The 21,352-nt window shown below is 47.8% G+C and overlaps 1 protein-coding gene across 5 annotated transcripts in view; it reads left to right on the top strand.

Annotated features, from left to right (window-relative positions):
- LOC116967476 (dihydropyrimidinase-related protein 2) overlaps window positions 1-18,983 on the top strand; it is a 36,586-nt gene extending 17,603 nt beyond the window's left edge. For 3 of the 5 annotated variants that reach the window (XM_033014078.1, XM_033014074.1, XM_033014076.1), the window contains 10 exons: window positions 1,117-1,178; window positions 1,264-1,344; window positions 3,203-3,271; window positions 4,264-4,384; window positions 5,491-5,647; window positions 7,304-7,445; window positions 10,068-10,238; window positions 11,132-11,311; window positions 15,821-15,992; window positions 16,963-18,983. In XM_033014078.1, coding sequence (XP_032869969.1) covers window positions 1,117-1,178; window positions 1,264-1,344; window positions 3,203-3,271; window positions 4,264-4,384; window positions 5,491-5,647; window positions 7,304-7,445; window positions 10,068-10,238; window positions 11,132-11,311; window positions 15,821-15,992; window positions 16,963-17,054 — 1,247 coding nt within the window. In that variant the 3' untranslated portion in view covers window positions 17,055-18,983. The remainder of the gene's footprint in view (window positions 1-1,116; window positions 1,179-1,263; window positions 1,345-3,202; window positions 3,272-4,263; window positions 4,385-5,490; window positions 5,648-7,303; window positions 7,446-10,067; window positions 10,239-11,131; window positions 11,312-15,820; window positions 15,993-16,962) is intronic. The other 2 variants (XM_033014075.1, XM_033014077.1) reach the window with 1 other exon arrangement.
- Window positions 18,984-21,352: the final 2,369 nt, after the last annotated feature.

Below are 21,352 nucleotides of genomic sequence, written 5' to 3'. Positions count from 1 at the left end.
ACAAACTCCTTACAGGCAGCACCCGTAGTCAGGATCAAACCCGGGTGTCTGGTGCTGTAAGGCAGCAACTCCCAGTTTAGTTTATTGCCACGTGTGCCAAGGTACAGCGAGAAGCTTCTGTTGCGTGCGATCCAGTAAGCAGAAAGACAATACACGCTTACAATCGAGATATTTACAGTATGTAGATACATGATAAGGGAATAACGTTTGGTGCAAAGTAAAGCCAGCAAAGTCCGAACAAAGATAATCACTACCAATATGCTGCCCTCCCTATGTCTCTTGCAGCAGTGTGCTGCCGCTTGAGGCACTGCAACATGCATTACAGCTGGTGAAGCAGCAATGCAGCGAGACACTGCAGTAGCTAATATGCACACTGCAAGCTCCCACTAAAACAACCTGCATGATAGTGACACGTAATGTGTTGATTGATTGAGGAATGAATATTGGCCGGGAGCCCAGGGACGACTGTCGTGGTCTTGGGTGGAGGGATCTTTTGCATCCGCAGCTCCCGTGGTGTAGCGTTGCCCAATACTGCATTGAGCCAGAGTCACTGCGCTGAGAGCCCTGGAAGTGGAACCTGTCCCGCCAACCATCTGGGGGCAGGGGGAGGAAAGATGCAATCGCACAGGCCAAGCTGATCAGCTGCCAGATCAAAGCAAAGAATATCACTGTGACTTGTCACATGTAACAATAAAGTATCTTTCTTTCATTCATTCATTCATTCATTCATTCATTCATTCATTCGTATGGAAGAGTTGACAAACTGTCCCTGTGAGTTTGATTTGGAAATGGGTCTGCGTTTTATTGAAGAGAGATACAAAATGCTGGAGTAACTCAGCGGGTCAGGCAGCATCTCCGGAGAGAAGGAATGGGTGACGTTTCGGATCGGGATCAATACTCGGTGAATTTGGTGCATCAATACTCCCACAAACAGAGTAAACTCTCATGATTCACATTGTGTGCGTGTTTGTGTATATAGTGTTTTTAAGGATTCCTCTTTCAAAGGTCAAAAGACTTGACTTTCCTGAGTGATTTTCCCAAGTTAGTCATACAATGTTCCTGATTTAACACGGAGCCATCAATAAAGGATACTCTTACTTTCCCACTCCTCTCTAGGTGTGAACTCCTTCCTCCTCTACATGGCTTACAAGGAACGCTACCAGCTCTCTGATGCCCAGGTAGGCTGGCAACATATTCTGAACAACATTGCTGCCACCTTCCAGTGTCCATTGAACATTAACCTATCCCTCCTTTTGCTCGCAGATGTACGAAGCCATGAGTGCAATCCGCGACTTGGGGGCCGTCGCTCAGGTTCACGCTGAGAATGGTGACATTATTGCTGAGGTACACGGTTGGGGAAGGAATATGCGTGCGCGCGCCCCTATCTGTGGTAGCGTGAAGCTGGCATCTTGCATAAAAGCACCACTTTATCGTTGACTGGATTAGGCAGATGGCAATGGACTTTTGTTAACGGGTTTCCTCTGTCCCATCAGAATGGTCGGTAAGGTAGTGTGAGATGTTCACAGAACTAGAGGATTAAGACTAGATCATTCAGTTTCTGGTTTGGATTCCTCCTGATCTGTAACTCCATTCACTTGTGCACCTCCAATCCCCAAATGGATCTGAAGTCACAGCTCGAACTGATCCATAAATTGGCTTTAACTTAGCTTTTAGTTTAGTTTAGAGATAGGCCCACCGAGTCCACGCCGACCAGCAATCCCCGTACACTAGCACCATCCTACACACTAGGGACAATTTACAATTCTTAGCGAAGCCAATTAACCTGCAAACCTGTACGTCTTTGGAGTGTGGGAGGAAACCCAAATTCCCAGAGAAAACCCACGGGGAGAATGTACAAACTCGGTACAGACAAGCACCCGGGTCTCTGGCGCTGTAAGGCAGCAACTCTACCTCTGTCGGCAGCAGCTCCAACTGATGTTCTGCAAGGCAAGGACAGATGGTTGTCTTGTAGGACATGGTCTTTCCCTGGCACCTCACTACCTTCACAGCCCCATGCCTGAAGCCTGCCTGATGACACAGACTGCTTAATTGCTGAGGAGTTGTAAATTGACCTGAACATTGCGCAGTTCGTCAGCAACAAATGTGTCTTGTAATGGAAATTACTGAAGCTGTTTAGGCCAAGTGTGGGAGGTCCAGAATGACAACGGTTAAGATAGCTGTTCAACACAAGTACTTTTGGACTTCTTTTGACATACAGTACATGGTTCTTGAGAGTCATCCTTTGATGTACAGCTATCTATAACCACATAGCACAAGGGTCTTGAGTAATCCTTTGATGTTACAGCTAGCTACAACTGTACAGCACATGGTCCTTGGGAATTATCTTCTAGATTAAATGCAAATAGAGGATTAAATAGCATGTCGTATTTTTATTAGATATTAATGGTTTTTTTAAAAAAGATCCTATTGTGATTAGTAATAAGGAATTGGAGGGTGTGCAAGACTTCAGTTGATCAAAAATCTCTGGCAAACCTCTGAAGGAGTATCAGTGAGCAGGTTGTTGGTGAATAATGTCACTCAGTGGCATTGTTCTTGGCAGCTTCCATTCATGTGCCGAGGATCGAAAGTAGACTGATTTTAGGTGGAGGTTTGCAAGCTTGGATTTCTCTTTTACTGCCAGTGCTTTTCTACAGTGTCGGGTTTCAGCCAAAGTTGTAACTGGTCTGGAACAAGACGTGTGCCCAGCTCTGAATAACGTCCTTGGCGTCACGCTCCAACGTGTTGGACTATTTCTTGATGTTGCAGTTTAGTTTAGAGATACAGCGCAGAAACGGGCCCTTCGGCCCACCGAGTCCGCACCAACCAGCGATCCCCGCACACTAACACTGTCCGACACACACTAGGGACAGTTTTTGCACCTGTACCAAGCCGATTAACCTCCAAACCTGTACGTCTTTGGAGCGTGGGAGGAAACCGAAGCACCCGGAGTAAACCCACGCGGTGAACGTACAAACTCCGTACAGACGGCACCCGTGGTCAGGATTGAACCCGGGTTTCTGGCGCTGTGAGGCAGTTGCTCCACCACTGCGCCATCTTGCCGCGCCCCCCCCCCCCCCCCCCCCCCCCCCTGTCCTTGGCACCACGGAGGCTTTTCCAGTGTGTCTGATTATTTTGTGACATTGCTGTTCTCCAAAGATGGCACAGACTATGCCCTGACCACGTACTGTGCTTCACGTTACAGGAGCAGCAGAGAATTCTCGCGCTGGGCATCACTGGACCTGAAGGCCACGTTCTAAGCAGGCCAGAGGAGGTGAGAGTTTGGGTTTTGTGAAGCTGGCGATCAAACTGCACAATTCACAGAGTCACAGCACAAAGCAGGTCATGCAGCCCAGCACTTCCATGCCAACCAGCTTGCCATGGTTACATGAGCTGGATTCCAGGATTAAACGCAATGCCACTTTATTACCTCCAATCTAAGGATATCCTTTCCTTAAAAATCTGGGACAGGAACTGTACAAAGTGGTTTTATTAGTGTCCTGTATAGCTGCATCAACGTTTTCCAACCTGTATCTTTAGTAAGAAAGGCCAGTGTTCTATTATAAATGGCTCTAGGAGTACAATTAGGCCATTCGGCCCATCAAGTCTATTCCACCATTGAACCATGCAGCATGAAAGCAAGCTCTTTCACTAATTCCCACCAACAATCAAGGACCCGTTTGCAGTAATCCAACATTAACCTTATTTAATCCCCATAGCTCCATCCAGATTCTACCCACGCCCACACACTAGGGACTAATCATAGTAGCAGGTTGATCTACCTCTTGAGAGAGAACATGAATGCATAACAGGTATCAGAGGTCAGGATCGAACCCAGATCACTAGAGTTTAGTGTGGTTTAGAGATACAGCGCAGAAACAGGCCCTTTGGCCCACCGAGTCCACGCTGACCACCCCGTAGACCAGCACGATCCTACACACTAGGGACAATTTACAATCTTTACTGAAGCCAATTAACGTACAAACCTGTATGTTTTTGTATTGTGGGAGGAAACCGGAGTACCTGGAGAAAACCCACGTGGTCACGGGGAGAACGTACAAACTCTGTGTACACAGCACCCGTGATCAGGATAGAACCTGGGTCTCTGGCGCTGTAAGGCAGCAACTCTACTGCTGCGCCACCCAACGTACCACTCCAGCTGCATCTACTTAATCTTCATTCGGTGCCATTGGGTTGGGGGGGGCTCCAGTTTAATGATGGGCCGAGTGGTCCTCTTTGTCATTGGTTTTCTCCGTCTCACCGCAGGTCGAGGCGGAAGCAGTGAACCGGGCCGTTACTATAGCGAACCAAACCAACTGCCCGCTCTATGTGACTAAGGTGATGAGCAAGGCTGCAGCTGACATCATCGCTCAGGCCAGGAAGAAAGGTGTGTGGAGAAAACCTAATGTAGGGGATGCCAGAACCCGATGATATAGGTTTAAGGTGGGAGGGGAAAGATGGAATGGGAATCTGAGGGGCAGCTTTTTCACACGTAGGGTGGTGGGCACATGGAATGAGCTGCCAGAGGAGGTAGTTGGGGCAGATACTAAAATAACATTTTAAAAACATTTGGACAGGAAAGGTTTAGAGGGATGTGGGCCAAATGGCGGCAGATTGGTCTAGTGGAGATGGGTCAGCATGGACAAATTGGGCCAAAGGGCTGCTCTTTGATTCTCATGTCCTAGATTATGGGGCTCTCCCACTGCACGAGGTAATTCAAGAGTTCTCCCGAGTTTCCCCTGATTCGAACTCGGAGAATTACGGTAATAGCCGTTCGTAGGTACTCGGGGATCTCGTGGACATTTTTCACTGTGCTGAAAAAAACGTCACGAGTTTCCGCGTTTCCCGAGTACCTGCCGTTATCATTACGAGCAGCTATGAGACGTCCCCGAGCTCCGACGTAGCCGCTACGTACATTCTACGTACTTACGACGAGTTTGATTTTTTTTAAACTCGGGAGAGCTCTTGAATTACCTCGTACAGTGGGACAGGCCCTTTATGCACTTCCACAGCACTCTTTGTCCCCTTCAGAGGCTCCAAAGCACTTCACAGTCAAAGGAGCACTGTTTTCAGTGTGTTGGAAGGAACTGCAGATGCTGGTTTACACCAAAGATAGACACAAAATGCTGGAGTTACTCAGCGGGTCAGACAGCATCTCTGGAGGAAAGGAATAGGTGACGTTTCAGCTCGAGACCCTTCTCGACCCGTAACGTCAGATTCCTTCCCTCCAGAGATGCTGCTTGTCCTGCTGAGTTACTCCAGTATTTTGTGTCTATCTTTGGTGTAATGGAGGAAATGCAGCCGGCAGTGCACATCATAAGTCATACTGTGTGGAAGTGGGCCATTCGGCCCAACTTGCCCATGCAGGCAGTATCCAGATGAGCATTAAAAGTTATGGACCTAGCGCTGGGTTTAAAAATGGTCCACGTGGTTTGAGATATGTTTGTGCTCAATGATACAAAGTCTTGATCTAAATATTGGTGTATCTACCAGGTACTGTTGTGTATGGGGAGCCAACCACTGCCAGTCTAGGCACGGATGGATCACACTACTGGAGCAAGAACTGGGCCAAGGCCGCTGCCTTTGTGACATCCCCTCCTCTGAGCCCCGATCCAACCACGCCAGATTACTTGAACTCCTTGCTGGCTTGGTACGTCTTCAGCTTTCTTGGTACATGTCCCCCAACAGAAACTCATTGGGGGCAACAGTATGACAGCAGTAGCGTTGCTCCCTTATAAGGCTGGACACCCGGGTTCGATCCTGACCTCTGGTGCTGTCTGTAAGGAGTTGGCACGTTCTCTGTGAGCTCCAGTTTCCTCCCACGCTCCAAAGATGTGCAGGTTTCCAGGTTAATTGGCTTCTACAAGTTGTTCCTGTTGTGTAGTATAGAACTATGCAGGTGTGTTCATTGGTCAGCGTGGACTCTGTGGGCCGAATGGCCTGTTTCCACGCTGTATTTCGAAACTGAACCGGTTAAACCGTTTGAAACAAAGTCCACAATTGAGTTAGAAACAAGGAACTGCAGAAGCTGGTTTATATAAAAGGACGAAGTGTTGGAGTAACTCAGTGGGACAAGCAGCATATCTGGAGAACGTGGATGTCATCCTGTTCTCCAAAGATGCCGCCTGACCCCTTACTCCAGCACTTTTTATCCTTTGTGCAATTTGGGTGTCTGGTGGAGCGCAGAAGGTTAAGGGGGGACTTGATAGAGGTCTTTAAAATGATGAGAGGGATAGACAGAGTTGACGTGGATAAGCTTTTCCCACTGAGAGTAGGGAAGCTTCAAACAAGAGGACATGACTTGAGAATTTAGGGACAGAAGTTTAGGGGTAACATGAGGGGGAACTTCTTTACTCAGAGAGTGGTAGCTGTGTGGAATGAGCTTCCAGTGGAATTGGTGGAGGCAGGTTCGATTTTATCATTTAAAAATAAATTGATGGGTATATGGACGGGAAAGGAATGGAGGGTTATGGTCTGAGTGCAGGTAGATGGGACTAGGTGAGAATAAGTGTTCGGCATGGACTAGAAGGGCCGAGATGGCCTGTTTCCGTGCTGTAATTGTTATAGGGTGGGAGGGTGACAGTGGACAGTGTTAAGCATTGGACCCTTTTTCCTCTGTCACTATTAAAATAACTACATTAGTTACATTAACAATTGAGATATGGTGGTAGAGTGAATCTGTAGATAGGTTAGTGCAAAGATGATCTTGATGGGAGATCAAATGCCACTGTGTGGAATGTTAAGTTGGATAAATCGGGTTTGGATAAACCAGGGGATCTCCGCGTATCAACACTATCCTACACACACGAGGGACAATTTACATTTATACTAAGCCAATTAAAGTCAAAGTCAAAGTATCCTTTATTGTCATTCAGACCTTTCGGTCTGAACGAAATTTTGTTGCCTTGCAGTCATACCTATAATAAAACAACAAAACACACAATAAACACAAATTATCCGACGTCTTTGGAGTGTGGGAGGAAACTGGAGCTTCCTGGAGAAAACCCACGCAGGTCACGGGGAGAACGAACAGATAGGCACCTGTAGACCGGATCGAACCCGCGTCTCTGGCGCTGTACGGCAGCAACTCTACCGCTGCGCCACCGTGCCGCCACTCGGGACAATACAGAACCATTGGCCAGCCATGTGGACAAGGTGTAGAATCAGTCATGATGTTCTATTGGCGGACCAGGTGGAAGGAACACTGGTCTTGGCCCTAAGACTCTTGGTCTTCATGGTGTACGTCTCAACTGACTGTCAGAGTGCCCAAAGCCCTCCTGTTGAGTTCTGTCCCTCCTCTCTCCAGCGGCGATCTGCAGGTGACCGGCAGCGCGCACTGCACCTTCAACACCTCCCAAAAGGCGGTGGGGAAGGACGACTTCACCATGATCCCAGAGGGCACCAACGGTGTGGAGGAGAGGATGTCCATTGTGTGGGACAAGGCTGTGGTGAGTACCTGAACCTGTGGAGAAACATAGAAAATAGGTGCAGGAGTAGGCCATTCGGCCCTTCGAGCCTGCACCGCCATTCAATATGATCATGGCTGATCATCCAACTCAGTATCCTGTACCTGCCTTCTCTCCATACCCCCTGATCCCTTTAGCCACAAGAGCCACATCTAACTCCCTCTTAAATATAGCCAATGAACTGGCCTCAACTACCTTCTGTGGCAGAGAATTCCAGAGATTCACCACTCTGTGTGAAAAATGTTTTCCTCATCTCGGTCCTAAAAGATTTCCCCCTTATCCTTAAACTGTGACCCCTTGTTCTGGACTTCCCCAACATCGGGAACAATCTTCCTGCATCTAGCCTGTCCAACCCCTTAAGAATTTTGTACGTTTCTATAAGATCCCCCCTCAATCTTCTAAATTCTAGCGAGTACAAACCAAGTCTATCCAGCCTTTCTTCATATGAAAGTCCTGACATCCCAGGAATCAGTCTGGTTGTGGTTGTAACGTGACAAAATGTGGAAAAGTTCAAGGGGTATGAATACTTTTGCAAGCCACTGTATGTACCAGTTCTGTGAAACAGGTCGGGATGTTGGAGGCTGACCCTACACGGTCATCAAGAGTGAGATTTGTCTTATCATACATCCCTACGGTGCAAGGGACTGGGTTTTGGGAGACAGTGCCAAGGCTGATGCCTCTGCTCCAACAGTTGAGGAGTTGTGCATTGTGAAGGCATTTGCCCACATTGGCAGGAAGTTCAGTTTAGTTTTAGAGATACAGCGCGGAAACAGGCCCTTCGGCCCACCGTGTCCGCACCGCCCGCCGATCCCCATACTCTAACACTATCCTACACACACTCTAGAGACAGTTTATAATGATACCAAGTCATTTAACCCACAAACCTGTACATCTTTGTGGAGTGTGGGAGGAATCCGGAGATCCCGGAGAAAACCCACGCAGGTCACGGGGAGAATGTACAGACAAGCACCCGAAGCGGGGTCGTACATCGCCCGGCGCGGCTTCATGGCCGTGGGACATTACAGCGCCCGCCGGGGGCTCCAACACTGTGACTTTTAGACCGGGAGCGGGGCCGTAAATCGCCCGGCACGGCCTAAAATGGCCGTGGGACTTATCATCGCCCGCCTGGGGCTTCGACATCGGGAGAGGCATGGAGAACAGGGGAGAGAAAAGACTTTGCCTTCCATCACAGTGGGTCCATTGTGATGGATGTTTGTGTGAATTAAATTGTGTGTATGTCTGTAGGACATTGTCTTTGTTTGTATGGCTGTGGAAACGGAATTTCGTTTGAGCCTCACTGAGGTTCAAATGACAATAAATATTGTATTGTATTGTATTGAAGACGGGATGGGACCTGGGTCTCTGGCATTGTAAGCAGGCAGCGGGGTCACCTGATGTTTATGTGCCTCCCATCCTTGGCCCATCGTACATTGATGTTTGGATGTGGATGGCCAAAGTGAATTAACACCAGTCCCTACACTGTCCATCATCGAATGCTGTATGGGGGATATTAATGTTTATCCTCTTGCTTCCTGCTAATGCAGTTTTCGGGCGGCACAGTGACACAGAGGTAGAGTTGCTGCCTTGTGGTGCCAGAGGCCCAGCTTCAATCCTGACTCTGGGTGCTGTTTGTATGGAGTTTGCACGTTCTCCCTGGGATCTCGGTTTCTCCGGGTGCTCCGGTTTCCCTCCCACATTTCCAAAGATAGAAACATAGACAATAGGTGCAGGAGTAGGCCATTCGGCCCTTCGAGCCTGCACCGCCATTCAATATGATCATGGCTGACCATCCAACTCAGTATCCTGTACCTGCCTTCTCTTCATAACCTCTGATCCCTTTAGCCACAAGGGCCACATCTAAAAAACTTTAGCCACAAGGGCCACATCTAACTCCCTCTTAAATATAGCCAATGAACTGGGATGGAATGGAACTAGTGTATGGGGTGGTTGTTGGCTGACGTGAGATGAAGGGCCTGTTTCCGCGCTGTATCTCTAAATTAAACTAATTTGATTGTCGTGGGGTACTCCACTCCAGAGATCCAGGGAAAATTAACACTTGGAGGTAGTGAATAGTGACATGAACAACCCTGGAGTTCCTGGTGGAAACTTGCATCTCAAAGACCACGAGCAACATCTGAGGAAGTGGTGTACTGTTTAGCTTTAGCTTGTCTCTTCGCTATTCTTTCCAATGGTTGGATCTATGACAAACAACAATAGACAATAGGTGCAGGAGTAGGCCATTCGGCCCTTCGAGCCAGCACCGCCATTCAATGTGATCATGGCTGATCATCCTCAATCAGTGCCCCGTTCCTGCCTTCTCTCCATATTCCCTGACTCCGCTATTTTTAAGAGCCCTATCTAGCTGTCTCTTGAAAGCATCCAGAGAACCTGTCTCCACAAGGCAGAGAATTCCACAGACTCACCACTCTGTGTGAGAAAAAGTGTTTCCTCGTCTCCGTTCTAAATGGCTTACTCCTTATTCTTAAATCGTGTGTGGCCCCTGGTTCTGGACTCTCCCAACATCGGGGAGTTTCCTGCCTCCAAGCCCTTAACAATCTTTTTGTTCCCTCACTGAGATGTCTCCCGTTGTTTTAACACCCGCAGGTCTCCGGAAAAATGGACGAGAATCAGTTTGTGGCTGTGACCAGCACCAATGCAGCCAAGATTTTCAACCTGTACCCGAGGAAGGGTCGCATTGCTGTGGGCTCCGATGCAGACCTTGTCATCTGGGACCCTGACGTTGTCAAGATCATCACCGCCAAGAACCACAACCTGGTGGGTGCTCTTGCTTCTTGCTCTTGTTTCTGCAACGGGTCAAATAATCCAAGTCCGAGTCACCTGGAGCTAGCCCCCGATTAGTCATAGTTTCCTCTCACCTCCAGTTTCCCTCTCCCCTGACTCTTGGTCTGAAGAAGGGTCCCGAGCCGAAACGTCACCTGTTCCTTTTGTCCAGAGATGCTGCATGACCGGCTGAGTTACTCCAGCTGAGTTACTCCAGATGTGTGTGTGTGTGTCTATCGTTGGTTTAAACCAGCATCTGTAGTTCTTTGTGTAGGAAGGAACTGCTTGATGCGGATTTGAACCGAAGATGGCATCAAAATGCTGGAGTAACTCAGCGGGACAGGCAGCATCTCTGGAGAGAAAGAATAGGTGATGTTTCTGGTCGACTCCCTGCTATGCCATTTTGTGTCTATCTTCGCATTAAAGATTCTTTGGACTTGTACACGACACTGAGGTAGAGGAGAGATCTGTTGAGCCAGCTTCCAGATGAAAACTCGCCCATGGGAACTGAATCCCACCGGGAATTTGATGGGAAGAGGGGAATGTGGGTAGAGAACGCAGCAGTTTTCCCAGCCCTAATGTAATGTGTTGCCAAGGTGTTAGAAACATAGAAAATAGGTGCAGGAGTAGGCCATTCGGCCCTTCGAGCCTGCACCGCCATTCAATATGATCATGGCTGATCATCCAAAATCAGTACCCCGTTCCTGCTTTTTCCCCCATATCCCTTGATTCCGTTAGCCCTAAGAGCTAAATGTAACTCTCTCTTGAAAACATCCAGTGAATTGGCCTCCACTGCCTTCTGTGGCAGGGAATTCCACAGATTCGCTACTCTCTGGGTGGAAATAGTTTTCCCTCATCTCGTCTCTTGTTCCCGCTTCTCCGATCAGGCTGTGGAGTACAACATTTTTGAGGGGATGGAATGCCGCGGAGGACCCTTGGTTGTCATAAGCCAAGGGAAGATCGTCCTGGAGGACGGGATCATCCATGCTTCCGAAGGCTCCGGCCGCTTCATCCCCAAGAAGGCATTCCCAGATTTTGTCTACAAGAGGATTAAAGCACGGAGCAAGGTAATGGGTTTTCCGTTACTTTACTTGGGAAAGAGTGGCTGTACGGTTCGCTGAACACCCATGCACGGTCGGCCTTGGTCTATGCAATTTCCTGGTTGCCACACGTTTTAACTCCCCTTCCCATTCCCACCCTGGCCTTTCTGTCCTGGGCCTCCACCACTGTCAGAGTGAGGCCATGTGCAAATTGGAATAACAGCACCTTGTGTTTTGCTTGGGCAGTTTACAACTTAGAGCCCAGTGGTATGAATATTGATTTCTCCCACTTCAGGTAGCCCCGGCATTCCCTCTCTCCCTCTCTCTATCCCTCCCCCACCCAATTCGCATTAGTTTCTCATTTTCATCCTACAAACGCTAACAATGGCCTGTTTCCTTTGTCATCATTATTTTTTTTGCAGATCTTTCATTCCTTGTTCTTTATCGCTCCACATCACCATCTATATCTCTCGTTTCCCTTATCCCTAACCAGTCTGAAGAAGGGTCTCGACCTGAAACATCGCCCATTCCTTCTCTCCAGAGATGCTGCCTGTCCCGCTGAGTTACTCCAGCTACTTGTGTCTATCTTTGTTATGAATATTGACTCCATAGTCACCCTGCTCGTTTCCCTGTTCACATCCGTACATCCCTTTGTTATCACCTCTTCCACAGCCAACAATGGACCATTGTGGGCTCCACTGTTCCTTGGTCATCGGTGCCGGCTCTGATTTTTCATACCTCTAGTATCCCTCTATCCCCTGACTCTCAGTCTGCAGGAGGGTCTCAACCTGAAACGTCACCTATTCATCTTCTTCTGCCTGACCCGCTGAGTTACTCCAGTATTTTGTGCATCTTCGGTGTAAAATAGCATCTGGAGTTCCTTCCTTCACATTTTGGTTGTTGGTTGTCACGTGCTGAGGTTCAGTGAAAAGCTTTTTGTTGTTGCGTGCTATCCAGTCAGCGGAATGACAATGCATGATTACAGTTGGGCCGTAATCTGGGAAGGGCCTGTTTCATAAAAACATAGAAATTAGGTGCAGGAGTAGGCCATTCGGCCCTTCGAGCCTGCACCGCCATTCAATATGATCATGGCTGATCATCCAACTCAGTATCCCGTACCTGCCTTCTCTCCATACCCTCTGATCCCCTTAGCCACAAGGGCCACATCTAACTCCCTCTTAAATATAGCCAATGAACTGGCCTCGACTACCCTCTGTGGCAGAGAGTTCCAGAGATTCACCACTCTCTGTGTGGAAAAAGTTCTTCTCATCTCGGTTTTAAAGGATTTCCCCCTTATCCTTAAGCTGTGACCCCTTGTCCTGGACTTCCCCAACATCGGGAGCAATCTTCCTGCATCTAGCCTGTCCAACCCCTTAAGAATTTTATAAGTTTCTATAAGATCCCCTCTCAATCTCCTAAATTCTAGAGAGTATAAACCAAGTTTATCCAGTCTTTGTTCATAAGACAGTCCTGACATCCCAGGAATCAGTCTGGTGAACCTTCTCTGCACTCCCTCTATGGCAATAATGTCCTTCCTCAGATTTGGAGACCAAAACTGTACGCAATACTCCAGGTGTGGTCTCACCAAGACCCTGTACAACTGCAGTAGAACCTCCCTGCTCCTATACTCAAATCCTTTTGCTATGAAAGCTAACATACCATTCACTTTCTTCACTGCCTGCTGCACCTGCATGCCTACTTTCAATGACTGGTGTACCATGACACCCAGGTCTCGCTGCATCTCCCCTTTTCCTAGTCGGCCACCATTTAGATAATAGTCTGCTTTCCTGTTTTTGCCACCAAAATGGATAACCTCACATTTATCCACATTATACTGCATCTGCCAAACATTTGCCCACTCACCCAGCCTATCCAAGTCACCTTGCAGTCTCCTAGCATCCTCCTCACAGCTAACACTGCCCCCCAGCTTAGTGTCATCCACAAACTTGGAGATATTGCCTTCAATTCCCTCATCCAGATCATTAATATATATTGTAAATAGCTGCGGTCCCAGCACTGAGCCTTGCGGTACTCCACTAGTCACTGCCTGCCATTGTGAAAAGGACCCGTTTATTCCTACTCTTTGCTTCCTGTTTGCCAGCCAGTTCTCTATCCACATCAATACTGAACCCCCAATGCCGTGTGCTTTAAGTTTGTATACTAATCTCTTATGTGGGACCTTGTCGAAAGCCTTCTGGAAGTCCAGATACACCACATCCACTGGTTCTCCCCTATCCACGCTACTAGTTACATCCTCGAAAAATTCTATAAGATTCGTCAGACATGATTTACCTTTTGTAAATCCATGCTGACTTTGTCCAATGATTTCACCACTTTCCAAATGTGCTGCTATCCCATCTTTAATAATTGACTCTAGCAGTTTCCTCACTACCGATGTTAGACTAACTGGTCTGTAATTCCCCGTTTTCTCTCTCCCTCCCTTCTTAAAAAGTGGGGTTACGTTTGCTACGCGCCAATCCTCAGGAACTACTCCAGAATCTAAAGAGTTTTGAAAGATTATTACTAATGCATCCACTATTTCTGGAGCTACTTCCTTAAGTACTCTGGGATGCAGCCTATCTGGCCCTGGGGATTTATCGGCCTTTAATCCATTTAATTTACCCAACACCACTTCCCGGCTAACCTGGATTTCACTCAATTCTTCCAACTCCTTTGACCCGCGGTCCCCTGCTATTTCCGGCAGATTATTTATGTCTTCCTTAGTGAAGACGGAACCAAAGTAGTTATTCAATTGGTCCGCCATATCCTTGTTCCCCATGATCAACTCACCTGTTTCTGACTGCAAGGGACCTACATTTGTTTTAACTAATCTCTTTCTTTTCACATATCTATAAAAACTTTTGCAGTCAGTTTTTATGTTCCCTGCCAGTTTTCTTTCATAATCTATTTTTCCTTTCCTAATTAAGCCCTTTGTCCTCCTCTGCTGGTCTCTGAATTTCTCCCAGTCCTCCGGTATGCTGCTTTTTCTGGCTAATTTGTACGCATCATCCTTCGCTTTGATACTATCCCTGATTTCCCTTGTTATCCACGGATGCACTACCTTCCCTGATTTATTCTTTTGCCAAACTGGGATGAACAATTTTTGTAGTTCATCCATGCAGTCTTTAAATGTCTTCCATTGCATATCCACCGTCAACCCTTTTAGAATTAATTGCCAGTCAATCTTGGCCAATTCACGTCTCATACCCTCAAAGTTACCTTTCTTTAAGTTCAAAACCATTGTTTCTGAATTAACAATGTCACTCTCCATCCTAATGATGAACTCAACCATATTATGGTCACTCTTGCCCAAGGGGGCACGTACAACAAGACTGCTAACTAACCCTTCCTCATTACTCAATACCCAGTCTAAAATAGCCTGCTCTCTCGTTGGTTCCTCTACATGTTGATTTAGATAACTATCCTGCATACATTCCAAGAAATCCTCTTCCTCAGCACCCCTGCCAATTTGATTCACCCAATCTATATGTAGATTGAAGTCACCCATTATAACGGTTTTGCCTTTGTCGCACGCATTTCTAATTTCCTGTTTGATACCATCTCCAACTTCACTACTACTGTTAGGTGGCCTGTACACAACACCCACCAGCGTTTTCTGCCCCTTAGTGTTTCGCAGCTCTACCCATACCGATTCCACATCCTCCAAACTAATGTCCTTCCTTTCCATTGCGTTAATCTCCTCTCTAATCAGCAACGCTACCCCACCTCCTTTTCCTTTCTCTCTATCCCTCCTGAATATTGAATATCCCTGGATGTTCAGCTCCCAGCCTTGGTCACCCTGGAGCCATGTCTCCGTGATCCCAACTATATCATGGTCATTAATAGCTATCTGCACATTCAACTCATCCACCTTATTACGAATGCTCCTTGCATTGAGACACAAAGCCTTCAGGCTTGTTTTTACAACACTCTTACCCCTTATACAATTATGTTGAAAAGTGGCCCTTTCTGATTTTTGCCCTGGTTTTGTCTGCCTGCCACTTTTACTTTTCACCTTGCTACCTATTGCTTCTACCCTCATTTTACACCCCTCTGTCTCTACGCTCACACATTTAAGAAACCCTTTCCCTTTAACTCCATCCTCCACTATCCCATTCGACACCCCACCCCCCTATTTCGGTGCTCTGTCTCTAAAGTAAAGTGTAATAAGGCCACTACCTTACTTGGGGTGTGTGGCGGCACGCACGGACAAACACGGGCACTGTGGCGTGAATGGACAAACATGGACACTGGCGCTCACTGGCGCACACGCACACTGGCGCGCACGGACAAACAGCAGCGTTCTGGCACACGGACACTGACGCACACGCACACTGGTGCGCACGGACAAACAGCAGCGTTCTGGCACACGGACACTGACGCACACGCACACTGGCGCGCACGGACAAACAGCAGCGCTCTGGCACACGGACACTGGCGCGCACGGATAAACACGGGCACTCTGGCGCGCACGGACACTCGGAAACGGACACGCATCTGCCAGTGTATGTTAACCCTGCAACCTTGTTTCCCCAGTTGACGGAACTGCATGGTGTACCCCGAGGCCTCTACGACGGCCCCGTCTGCGAGGTTTCCGTGACCCCCAAATCGGTCACGCCCGCCACCTCTGCCAGGACCTCGCCCGCCAAGCAACAGGTGCCCCCTATGCGGAATCTCCACCAGTCAGGGTTCAGTTTGTCTGGTAAATGTGTGTCTCCTGTTTGATTACTTCTCGGCATCTTTATATAACTTCGGGCAATGTTGATCTCCTGTGTAGTGTAGTGTGTTCTGGGCACTGAGGGACGCTTAGTCTACTTGCTTCAGTAGGCAGCGAACCTTTAGACCTATGTGATGTTACCAGATGATAAATGTTGTGTACATGCAGCCCATGTGGCCTGCCTGTGACAGTGTGAGCCTCCTGGCACAGTACTTGTAGGTGCCTATGTTCCCACCTCGCTGTGAAGACTCCACACAGACAGCTCCCGAGGTCAGGATTGAACCTGGGCCTCTGGCGTTGTAAGGCAGCAGTACTACCACTTGTGCCACCCTGCTGCCCTAATGTTTCTTTATGGGTTTTTTTTAACTTTAGAGATACAGCATGGAAACGGGCCCTTCGGCCCACCGGGTCTGTGCCGACCAACGATTACCCGTACACTAGTTCTATGCCATCCCGCGTTCACACCCTACACACTGGGATACGCACAATGTACCGAGGCCAATTAACCTACAAACCTGTGCGTACGTCTTTGGAATGTGGGAGGAAACCGGAGCACCCGGGAAAAACCCACACGGTCACAGGGAAGAACGTACAAAATGCGTACAGACAGCACCCGTAGTCGGGATCGGACCCGGGTCTCTGGCGCTGTAAGGCAGCAACTCTACCGCTGCGTAATGAATGAACACTTTAGTTGCATGTGACAAGTCACGGTGGAATTCTTTGTTTTGCACACCCTAGGTATGCGAAGAGTCGCTACATAAAGGGCGGCGACAAAGATACAAAGTATCCCGCGACTGTTTCCCCCCCCCCGACGGCGGTTCCCCAACGCTGAGTCCTCTGTTCTGCGTTACTGTGCGTTTAAGATGCTGGGGGGGGGGGGGGGGGGGGGGGGGTAGGAGTTAATGAAGGGAAGGTATGTCTCCTTATTCAGACTAACTTCTCTCCTCCTCCTTTCCATCAGGTGCCCAGGCGGACGACAATCTCCCCCGCCGTACCGGCCAGCGTATCGTCATGCCCCCTGGTGGCCACACCAATATTACAATGCTCGGGTGATCCGGATCCGGGGGCAGTCACCGGTCCCGCTGACACTGCGGGCATCCCTTTCGTCCAGTGTGGTTATTTTGTTTATAATTTCGGAAGAGCCTGTGACAGTTACTGTGGGCAAGGATTGCTGGGCTCACATGCACCCCTCCAGTGGTACACTGCTCGCCAACACCTAACGCGAGGCAGTATCAAACTCCCTCATCAAGCCCACCACGTCCCGGTGTGACAATGTACAGGAAAGAACTGCAGATGCTGGTTTGCACCGAAGATAGACGCAAAATGCTGGAGTAACTCAGCGAGGGACAGGCAGCATCTCTGGAGAGAAGGAATGGGTGACCTTTCGGGTCTGAAGAAGGGTCTCGACCCCAAGCGTCACCCGTTCCTTCTCTCCAGAGATGCCGCATGTCCCGCTGAGTTACTCCAGCATTTAGTGCCTCTCCTGATGTGCCTGGCAACTGGTTTATTTAAGTAATAGAGCACCTTGATTGAAGGAGGTAGGAGTGAACTCCTGGCAAACTCCGTGTGCAAGAGAAGCATTATTGTGGCAGACTAAATAATGAATAACTTTAATCGGGGAAATCAAGAAAAATATAGCTCGGAGCCCAGTCTGTTTGTAGAAGACGCAGTCTGGGATATGTAGCATTTGCATTCTATTTAAAATTTATTTTAGCCATTTTAACTGATTTGTTGAAGCTTTTTTTCAATTAAATAATATGTCCTTTATCGCATTTTATTTGTGAATTGCACTAACTGGAAAATTCATCTCCATCACTGGGAAGTGGGAAATGCTGGCACTGTTTAAAAAAATCAGTGGCATTGCACATCCAGAAATGGAAAGGCAATTTGTTGTTGGTTTGTCTGTTCTACTTTGACTAAATATACACAGTGGAGGAGGCTGGAAATATCACCCAATTTGCCCTGTTTCGTTAGTCCTCCTCAAACGACTATCAAGAGCAGTTTTCTTCCTAAACTGCGGAGGATGCGTTGTTATGTCGTGAAGTATAACCACTGTTTGCATGTGTGTATGGAAGTTAGATGTTTGGTGATCAATGCGAGGCCACAGTTAGAAATGATTCTAATGTTAATCTTTCCATCGACTCTTCCAGGTGACAAACTCGTGCCTTTCCAATAACTTCAGTGGATTGTTATCCAACAGAAGTGGGTGGGATGTTGTCCCCTGTTGCATGTGTTGAATGTCAGATGTAGTGACGATATACGGTTTCAACTCTGCCTTCTGAAATTTGGTCCTTCTTCTTTCGTGTGGCTTGTGCACAGCCTAAAGTTGTTGGACAACTTGTACTATTTGATCTTCCGTGTGTGCACATTGAGTTGATTGCATTAGTCGAAACAGTGAAAGTTGCAATCTTCCACCCCAAATTTGGTCCTAAATGGAGCAAACATTGACAAGCCGGGGTGAATGTGTGCCTGGTGCAAACAACAAAGGAAGAACTTGCACTCCAAGTTGTCTTCCTGGTTCCCTGCAGTTTGTGCTGCCTGCTCTTCCAGTCTGCCCCCTTGCTTTGGTCTCCAGTCCATAGGGAATTCACTGTTGCCTTCCTCTCTGGGTGCTTTACCGTCCATTTTGCCGTCTTGTCAATTGATCGATATTTCAGACTAGGGACAGACGGCATGTTCATTGACGTCCTGCTTGAGGTTATCAGTCTAGGGGAGTTGTGTAAGTTATTGACTGCAGTGACTTGATGCTCTGAAACTCATTGTAATTATGAAATGTCGTCTTGATGCATTTTTACTACCCAAACCCTGAATTGTATCTTCGTAAAGAGGTGTAAACCAGATTGAGTTGTTGCCTTGCGGTTCGAAGGGTTAACGGTACTGCCCTTGTCTGTTTTGTGTTCACTGTTGTGTTGAATGAAGTTGTGATTTGTTCCTTAAAATGAAGGTTGACGGAAAAATAAAGTTTTATTGACCTGAACACACGACAACATTGCATGTGTTGCTGCTTAACTTGCTATTTAAAACTGGACTTTGGCTCCTTGTTCGTGGGTTAAGGAGCAGTTGCAGGACAAACATGCCCGGCGGACACATGGAACTACAGATGCTGAATCTCCAGAATTCCTCAGATGTGTACAGTTTAGTTTATTGTCACGTGTACCGAAGTACAGTGAAAAGCTTTTGTTGCGTGCTATCCAGTCAGCGGAAAGACAATCCATGATTACAATCGAGCCATTCACAATGTACAGATACATGGTAAGGGAATAACGTTTAGTGCAAGGTAAAGCCAGCAAAGTCCAATCAAGGATAGTCCATGGGTCACCGGTGAGGTAGATTGTAGTTGAGGACTGTTCTCTGGTTGTGGTAGGATGATTCAGTTGCCTGATAACAACTGGGAAGAAACTGTCTTTTTAGGTAATTTGGCTTATGTTAATATGTCCATAGTGTGTAGGTTAGAAGTAGTATACAGATCAGTCATGATTGAATGTCGGAGTAGACCTGATGGGCCAAATGGCCTAATTCTTCTCCTATAACATAAGTTTATGTGTGAGTGATCGTGGTTGGTGCGGATGTGGTGGGTCGGTGGGCCTGTGTTCACACTCTCCAAACTAAACATGAGGAACTCAGTGAGTCGGGCAGCACCTACGGAGAAATTGTTGCTCAATCTGGACGTGTGAAAACGCACACCTTCAGATTCAGGGGCAGTTTCTTCCCAGCTGTTATCAGGCAACTGAATCAAGTTACCACAACTAGAGAGAGTAGCCCTGAACTACTATCTACCTCGTTGGTGACCCTCGGACTATTTTGGCTTTATCTTGCACTAAACTTTAGCTTGATTGTAATCATGTATTGTCTTTCTGCTGGCTGGGTAGCACGCAACAAAAGCTTTTCACTGTACCTCGGTACACGTGACAATAAACTAAACTGAATGCACAGGCAGTATTTTAGTTTGGGTTCCTCCTTCAGACTGATGGTAGTGCGGGTGAGGAAGCCGGAATAGAAGTGGAGGCAGGACAAATCCGGGCACCATGACATGCCAAACACATTGCCACCATGGACCTGCCACTGTCTGCTCCAGCTGCTGAGTTGTGCGATTCACCCCAAAGTGCTTCACCAACTTGAGTGGAAATAAGCCACCCCCGTAACTGCTGCCAGCAACTATTTTATCCCTGGGTCACTGCCAAGCCATTTCTGCTTCTGCTCATACTGGGTGAGTTCAGTTCAGTGATACAGCATGGGAACCAGCGATCCCCGCACACTAACGCTATCCTACACACATTAGGGACAATTTCCAATTTTACCAAAGCCAATTAACCTACGAACCTGTATGTCTTTGGAGTGTGGGAGGAAACTGGAGCACTCAGTCACAGGGCGAATGTACAAATTCCGTACAGACAGCACTCACTGTCGGGATCGAACCCGGGTCTCTGCCGTTGTAAGGCAGCAACTTTACTGCTGCGCCACTGTTAATTCATGTCTGCCATCCTTTAACAGTCTAGTTCCCGGAGTTGCCCAGTCCATCGCACAGATCAGACTCCCCACCATCGACTCCATCCACATCACAGTGCCTCTGGAACGCAGGCAACATAATCAAAGTGTGTAGGAAGGAACTACAGATGCTGGTTTATACGGAAGAATGACATAAAATGCTGGTGTAACTCAGCGGGTCGGGCAGCATCACTGGAGAAAAGAGATGGGTGAATTCAGGTCAGTACCCTTCCGCAGTCCGAGCGAGGGTTCTGACCCGAAACATCTATTGTTCTCCAGTGATGCTGCCTGACCCGCTGAGTTAATCCAGTACTTTGTGTCTATCTTCAACTTAATCAAAGATCTTTCCCACCCTGGTCATTCTCCACCTCCTGTTGTGCGGAAGATGAAGAGGTTTGAAAGCATGCACCACCACACTTGGGAACAGCTTCTTCCCCTTTGTTATCAGCCTTCTGAGCTATCATTCCATAATAATAATAATTTTTTAAAGAGATACAGAGCAGAAACAGGCCCTTCGGCCCACCGAGTCCGCGCTGACCAGCGACCCCCGCACACTAACACTATCCTACACACACTAGGGACAATTTACATTTACACCAAGCCAATTAAACTACAAACCTGTATGCCTTTGGAGTGTGGGAGGAAACCGAAGAACTCTGAGAAAACCCACGGAGAGAACGTACAAACTCCGTACAGACAGCACCCGTAGTTGGGATCGAACCCGGATCTCTGCCGCTGCAAGCACTGTAAGGCAGCAACTCTAGACCTGTTTTTCCCCACCCACAGGGCAGTGAACTTTCTCTCAAGAACTATTGGCTACAATGATGAGAAAATATATTCTGCACTCTGATATTTTTCTCTTTGCT

This window comes from Amblyraja radiata, chromosome 39 (assembly GCF_010909765.2).
Source record: "Amblyraja radiata isolate CabotCenter1 chromosome 39, sAmbRad1.1.pri, whole genome shotgun sequence".
In the NCBI taxonomy this organism is placed as follows: domain Eukaryota; kingdom Metazoa; phylum Chordata; class Chondrichthyes; order Rajiformes; family Rajidae; genus Amblyraja; species Amblyraja radiata.
This window is presented reverse-complemented; position numbering and strand designations above follow the sequence as displayed.